The sequence below is a fragment of the Heloderma suspectum genome, chromosome 8 (genome assembly GCF_057233095.1).
Source record: "Heloderma suspectum isolate Gila_16-S chromosome 8, 16-S_ref, whole genome shotgun sequence".
Lineage (NCBI taxonomy): Eukaryota > Metazoa > Chordata > Lepidosauria > Squamata > Helodermatidae > Heloderma > Heloderma suspectum.
The window spans coordinates 22,171,249-22,178,764 of record NC_139465.1 but is presented as its reverse complement, the minus strand read 5'-3'; the positions used below and the strand labels follow the sequence as shown (position 1 = coordinate 22,178,764).

General features: G+C 40.6%; 1 protein-coding gene across 1 annotated transcript; it reads left to right on the top strand.

Annotated features, from left to right (window-relative positions):
* The first annotated feature begins 1,033 nt into the window (after window positions 1-1,033).
* Window positions 1,034-4,762, top strand: TSHZ3 (teashirt zinc finger homeobox 3). Its single transcript, XM_084812428.1, has one exon. The coding sequence runs from the start codon at window positions 1,058-1,060 to the stop codon at window positions 4,226-4,228; it is 3,171 nt and encodes a 1,056-aa protein (XP_084668554.1). The 5' UTR covers window positions 1,034-1,057; the 3' UTR covers window positions 4,229-4,762.
* Window positions 4,763-7,516: the final 2,754 nt, after the last annotated feature.

Below are 7,516 nucleotides of genomic sequence, written 5' to 3'. Positions count from 1 at the left end.
GGTGTTGAGCAGGAGGGGACAGCTAAAGAGAAAACAAGTACATGAATAACAGGGCTGAAATATCCACCTCTTATTCTGGGGGCACGTTGGGGGAATGAGAGAGCTTTGGGTAGTATCCAATGGTACCCCTACACAGAATAGACCCATTGAAGTGAATGGGCCTAATCTAACTAGGACTACCATTGGATACTGCCCTTTGGATCCAGTGGAGCCTGCTCTCAGCAAGGCCCTGAAATGGACCCTTTTTGTTGTTTCCACCACCAGAATACTGAGGATAATTTGGGGGGGTAGTTCTCCCTCTATGGGGGTAGAGAGGGAGATCCACACCATACTATGGCCCCTGGATGTCCTTCCTAGGGACCATAGGATTGTCCCATAAAATGTGGAAACTTTCAAAGGCATCCCTACTTATAACCCACAAATTCCGTCTGGTGCTAAGACAATGCTCAGTGTAATACCCACCTTTCTAAGCAGCCCCAGTATGCAAATATAAGCTTTTAATGTTCTTATAATTGAGGAGGTACTTTTTGTTGTTGTTGCTTTGTGGGATTTTTTTTTAATTGAGGTTTTTATGTTTTATTAAAGATTGGTTCTCAAAAATGTAATGAGTGAAGAAATATTCTGGCTTAATTTAAATTGTGAATCTGTCTGTTAAGAAACACATTAGGGTTAGGAGAAGCATAAGACATATTAATTGACAGACAGGAACTGCTGTCTCTGAGGTTGATACAAGTAATTTATTACTTTAGAAATGAATGCCACCTCCAGAATGTGCTTCATTAATTTCAAATTTAGTTTTAATTTCAAGCTGTTGCCCCTTGAGAAGAATAAGGTGGCAAATTATGTTTGAAGAGCAGATTTTTTTTTCCCCTTCTTCCTCTTGCTTGGAAGAAACGCTAAATTTTAACTGTTTAAGTTGAATAAATAAATGCAGTTCTTTGACTGAAACACACCAACTGCTGATACAAAGCGAAGCCAGCCATCGCTAACCCTTTTTTTTTCTGTTTTCTTTTCGGCCATGCTAGCTTATGTTTCGGATGAACTGAAGGCAGCTGCGATGGTGGAAGATGACCTAGAAGCTGACGAGAATGCAGTCGATGGAGAACCTTCTGCGAAATATGCTTGCCCAGAAAAGGACTTCAGTAAGAACTGCCAGAGTTATCAAAACTCTCCGGCTGCTGAATTCTCCAGCCACGAAATGGACAGTGAGTCCCACATCAGCGAGACGAGTGACCGAATGGCCGACTTTGAGAGTGGTTCCATCAAAAATGAGGAGGAGAGCAAAGAGGTTTCGATACAGCTGGAAGAGTCTGTTGTGTCGGACAGCTTGGAACAAATGAAAGCTGTCTACAATAACTTCCTCTCCAACTCCTACTGGTCCAATCTGAACTTGAATCTTCACCAGCCCACCTCCGAAAAAAACAAAGGCAGCAGCAGCAGCAGCAGCAGTAGCAGCAGCAGCTGCGGGAGTGGGAGCTTTGACTGGCATCAGACGGCCATGGCGAAAACACTGCAGCAAGTTTCGCAGAACAGAATCCTTCCCGAGCCCAGTCTTTTTAGCACAGTTCAACTGTACAGACAAAGCAGCAAGCTTTATGGCTCTATATTTACTGGAGCCAGTAAATTCCGCTGTAAAGACTGCAGTGCCGCCTACGATACTTTAGTAGAATTAACAGTGCACATGAATGAAACGGGACATTATCGGGATGACAACCATGAAACGGATAACAATAACCCTAAAAGATGGTCCAAGCCTCGTAAACGCTCTTTGCTTGAAATGGAAGGGAAAGAAGATGCCCAGAAAGTATTAAAGTGTATGTACTGTGGCCATTCCTTTGAATCACTTCAAGACTTGAGCGTTCACATGATCAAAACAAAACATTACCAAAAAGTGCCTCTGAAGGAACCTGTAACCCCTGTAGCAGCAAAAATTATCCCAGCCACAAGAAAGAAAACGTCACTGGAGCTAGAACTTCCGAGCTCTCCAGACTCCACTGGTGGGACGCCAAAAGCAACTATCTCCGATGCCAATGATGCACTTCAAAAGAATTCCAATCCTTATATTACGCCGAATAATCGTTACGGACACCAGAATGGTGCCAGCTATGCCTGGCATTTTGAAGCAAGGAAATCTCAAATTCTCAAATGCATGGAATGTGGGAGTTCCCATGATACTTTGCAGGAACTCACTGCCCACATGATGGTGACGGGACATTTCATTAAAGTCACCAACTCTGCCATGAAAAAAGGGAAACCTATTATAGAAGCACCGGTCACGCCAACCATCACAGCTTTGCTCGATGAAAAAGTACAGTCTGTGCCTCTTGCAGCCACAACATTCACATCTCCTTCGAATACACCATCTAGCATCTCCCCCAAATTAAACATAGAAGTAAAGAAAGAAGTTGATAAGGACAGAATCATTGCAGATGAGAAGATGAAAGAGAAGGAAAAATCAAATGAGGATGAGGAAAAATATGATATCTCCTCCAAATATCATTATTTGACTGAAAATGACTTAGAGGAGAGTCCGAAGGGGGGACTAGATATTTTAAAGTCTTTAGAAAATACAGTCACATCGGCTATTAACAAAGCCCAGAATGGTACACCAAGCTGGGGTGGCTATCCTAGTATTCATGCTGCCTACCAACTACCGAACATGATGAAGTTGTCCCTAGGTTCGTCAGGGAAGAGCACCCCCTTAAAACCTATGTTTGGAAATGCTGAAATAGTATCACCAACCAAAAGTCAGCCACTAGTTTCACCACCCAGCAGCCAAACGTCCCCAGTGCCAAAAACAAACTTCCATGCCATGGAAGAGCTGGTTAAGAAAGTCACTGAAAAAGTGGCCAAAGTCGAAGAAAAAATGAAGGACCCTGAAGGAGGGAAGCTTTCCCCGATGAAGAGAGCAACACCTTCACCATGCAGTAGTGAAGTCAGTGAGCCCCTCAAGATGGACACCTCCAATGACATTGGGTTCAAAAGCCAACAGAATAGCCCAGTTTCTCAGAGGGAGAGCTGCAAAGACAGCCCAACAGGAGAACCAATGGAAAATGGCAAGGAGCTTGTCAAAGCAATCGCAAGTACCTTGAGTAGCAGCACAGCTATTATTACTGATCACCCTCCAGAACAACCATTTGTAAATCCATTAAGTGCATTACAGTCTGTCATGAATATTCACCTTGGGAAGGCAGCTAAGCCCTCTTTGCCTGCCCTAGACCCAATGAGTATGCTTTTTAAAATGAGCAACAGCTTAGCAGAAAAGGCTGCAGTGGCTACACCACCTTTGCAGTCCAAAAAGCCAGACCACTTAGACCGTTATTTTTATCATGTCAACAATGACCAGCCCATAGATTTGACGAAAGGCAAGAGTGACAAAAGCTGCTCTTTGGGTTCAGCGCTTTTGTCATCCACATCGGCGTCTTCGGCGTCTTCTTCATCTACAGTGACAACGGCAAAGACATCTGCGGTTGTGTCATTCATGTCAAACTCGCCGCTACGCGAGAATGCCTTGTCAGATATCTCTGATATGCTGAAGAACCTGACAGAAAGTCACACATCAAAATCTTCCACACCTTCCAGCATCTCTGAGAAATCTGACATTGACGGTACTACGATCGAGGAACCGGAAGAGACGACCCCAGCTCAGAAAAGAAAGGGACGCCAGTCCAACTGGAACCCTCAACACTTGCTCATTCTGCAGGCCCAGTTTGCAGCCAGTTTACGACAGACATCAGAGGGGAAATACATTATGTCGGACTTGAGCCCTCAGGAGAGAATGCACATTTCCAGGTTTACAGGGCTCTCTATGACCACCATTAGCCACTGGTTGGCCAATGTGAAATACCAGCTTCGAAGGACAGGGGGGACAAAGTTCCTTAAAAATCTGGACACTGGGCACCCAGTGTTTTTTTGTAATGACTGTGCTTCACAAATCAGAACTCCTTCGACGTACATCAGTCACCTTGAGTCACATCTAGGTTTCAGGCTACGAGACTTATCCAAACTGTCCAGTGAACAGATTAACAATCAGATAGCACAAACCAAGTCACCATCCGAAAAACTGTTGGCACCATCCCCAGAGGAAGAAATAGGAACCTCGTACCAGTGTAAACTTTGCAACAGGACTTTTGCAAGCAAGCATGCTGTGAAGCTCCATCTCAGCAAAACACATGGGAAGTCTCCAGAGGACCATCTTCTATATGTTTGTGAATTAGAAAAGCAGTAGCCTTTACTTTTTGACACACAAACAACAACTGTACTTGGCTTTAAGAAAACTGTCAAAATGCCTTAAAGCTACCTTTTTTCCCCTGTTCTTGGCACATAATTCTTATTTTAACTCTGGGGTGTCACTCTGGCCTGAACTACTTCTCTCTCCTTTTTTTCTTTTTCTCTTTTTTTGTTTTTTTGTTTTTTGTATACCTGTACAGTGTTTAATAGAGGTGCATAATCAACTGTTGTTACTGGTAAAAAGAATATGAAGGTTAAAACGCAGTGGTAAGTGTTTGGAACTTTGTGTAAATTGGGGTTTTAGTTTCTGTGCATCTCTCTGATGCCTCCAGCTGCATGCGTTAACAAGACAGTTTAATTAAGCATTTATTAACTAATTCTGGTGCACTTTCTTTGTGGTGACTTAAGTGTGCTGGGAGTTCTCACCCTGTAAATCTTTAGCCCTCTGAGTACTTTGAAGCACTTTTGCATTAATTTGGTTTTCCTTTTTTTCTTTTCTTTCCTTTTTTTTTTAAATTAAGTATGGATATGTTTTCTTAAAAAAAAAAATCCCCTTCCAGCTTAGGACACATCCAGGCAACTCTTAAGAATGGGCTTGAACAAGAAGCGCCACCATCCTGCACATTGGCTGTTTAGGCTTTATGTAATGTTTGAAGGGACATTTGCATGGACAAGCTTTTCCGATCTGAGTTTCCCTTCAGATGTTGCATAAAATTGCCACGAGTTTGATGTGCAAGTCACCTGAGCATGTGGCTGGCGGTACTTCCTGTGACATCCCAAACCACTCATATTTCAGGGATCAGATGCCTTGTTTCAGCGCTTCCAATATTCATAGCCCAGATGTTCAAGATGTTTTAGCTCATGCCAATCCTTCCATTGGGTTCTTATGGCTGACATGGACCAACAGTCCTCACGGTTTGGTTTCCTGTGGTGCATGCATGAATGTCCCACAAGGAAAGCTACTTACCTTTCCCCAGGACGCATCATGTGCATCTGGCTGTGTGCTACCATACCCAACAAGGACCATAGGATATTGCTGTCTGGATATGCCCTTTTATTGGCATTAATTGATGAACCTCCATGTATGCAGGGGTGACGCTCATCTTGAAATTTTAAAATATATTATTTTCACATTGGAACTTAGATGTATATATTGTATAGATTTCAAAATCCTCTAATGTAAAAATGTGATTGTGGACAATGCTATTTCTTCTTCTTCTTCAACATTTTTATCGATGATGGGTTTTGTACCTAATATGCTCTCTCAAGTATAAGTGGTACCTATAAATATATAAATATATATATATAAATATATAAGATAATAATGTATATTTCTTTTCTAGGTCAAAGGGTTTTCTTTTAACATCTGAACAATGTAAATTATATGAAACAGATAGCATTTATAAAGTATTCAGAAACATTATTCTTGAAGCAAAGTATGGTTGTTTTTGTTTTGCTATACAGTACATCTATATTGATAGAGGTTCATGTTTAAATTATACATATTTATTAGTTGTTTGCTACCTTTTTTAAGAAAAAAGCATTCTGATAACAGAAGCCATGGACTGGTGTGCATTATATCTATTTTGCACAACACAAATTTTAAAGGTATTTATTAATAACCTTAATTTAAAAAAAATCAAAAGAGAAAATTCAAAATCAACTCAGTGCTCAAAGGGTTAAATCTATTTGGAGGCAGAAGAATTGAAGAAAAAACTTGTACTGTATTTCCTAAACATTGATAAAAAAAGCCTTTAACATGTTTGTACTGTAATACTTTGCTTAAAAGCTATGAGGCATTCTGTGATATAACCTCTTCTTATTTATAAGCGCTCTTGGTTATTTCATATCGTAGAATGCCTTCTCTCTCTCTCTCTCTCTCTCTCTCTCTCTCTTTCTCTTTCTCTCCTTTCTTTTTTTTTCTTTTCAGTTGGTAACTTTCTGTTTTGTTCTTCCTAATTATTCTCCCAAGATTTCATACTGCAGTTTTATCTTTAAGCATATGAAAGGTAACCCGTGGTTACCAGCACACTAAGTGATTCTGTTCGTCTCCATTTTTGGCAGTTAATTTGCAGAAGTAACTGACAGCTGACACCATATGAGAATCTATGTGTACAATATTGGCATGTAAACAGCACAGACCCAGAATCTCACACTCTGTGCCCCTGTTCTGTTGTTGACAATGTGGCACCATTATATGACTCTTCATATAACCTTTTTTTTTTTTCTACAGCCGCATTAAAATTGTCTTTTTTGCTATAATTTTGTGTTGCGTTCACAATTATATCTGAAATGTGCTACGACTAACGAGCACATTAAAATTAAATTGTATGCTCGCTGTTTATGACTGAAGCTTGAGTAGGCTTCTTCATCTGCCAGGTGTTGGCAGTCGAAATCTATACATAAATCACTGGAGTTTTAGTGAACTTTAGCATTTAAAGAGCAGGGGAGCACATATTCAAAGGCTGCATTAAAAAAAACCCTAGAAAAATATAGAATGAAATGGAGGTTATATCTTCTCTTTAAACCTCTGGGAAGATTGACTATAGAGAAGCAGTTTTGTAAGGAATGTTTGCAGCAAAGCAAATAGATCGTTTGCTGAGCTGTATTTTCAAACCCAATCAGATTCTGATACACACCGTCTCTTAAATGTATTATTAGTGTTCTCAGATGTGGGTTGCACTGGGAAGGTTCCTTCATGGATTCGAGAACTCCTTCCATCTCCTTTCAATTGACAAGAAGAAAAATCCCCAGACTTATTATTGCAACTTTATGATTTCAGAATGCTTCCACTTTTGCACAAAATTGATAGCAAGGAAAGATTAGAGAATGAATGAGTACATAGACAAACAAACAGAGACATTTATATGCTAATGACAAACTTTTACTGGCATTGGCATATCAGTCTAACAAAACCACAGAAGCTGCCATTTTAATCTTCATTAGCATGTATGAACTGCAGCTTTCCTATGGACAGACATCTTGGGCTAGCAAAACAGACTCACAAAGCAAACCCATTGTGTCCACATGCAGCAACATTATATCTTCTGTATATGTTACAGGGGAATCCTAAATCTTGGACATATCTGGGTGTATGACTACATGAATATAGAAATAGCAAACAGGGAAGGGAAAATGGCCACCATGCCAGATTTTGGTCGTTGGGTTGAAATTTCTAGAAAAACTTCTAGTTGGGCATGTGGTGATCTACCCATAACCAATAGGAACCAAATTGTTTATCATATATTTCATTCCCTGCTCCCTGACTCATCCAGAGCTAACCATG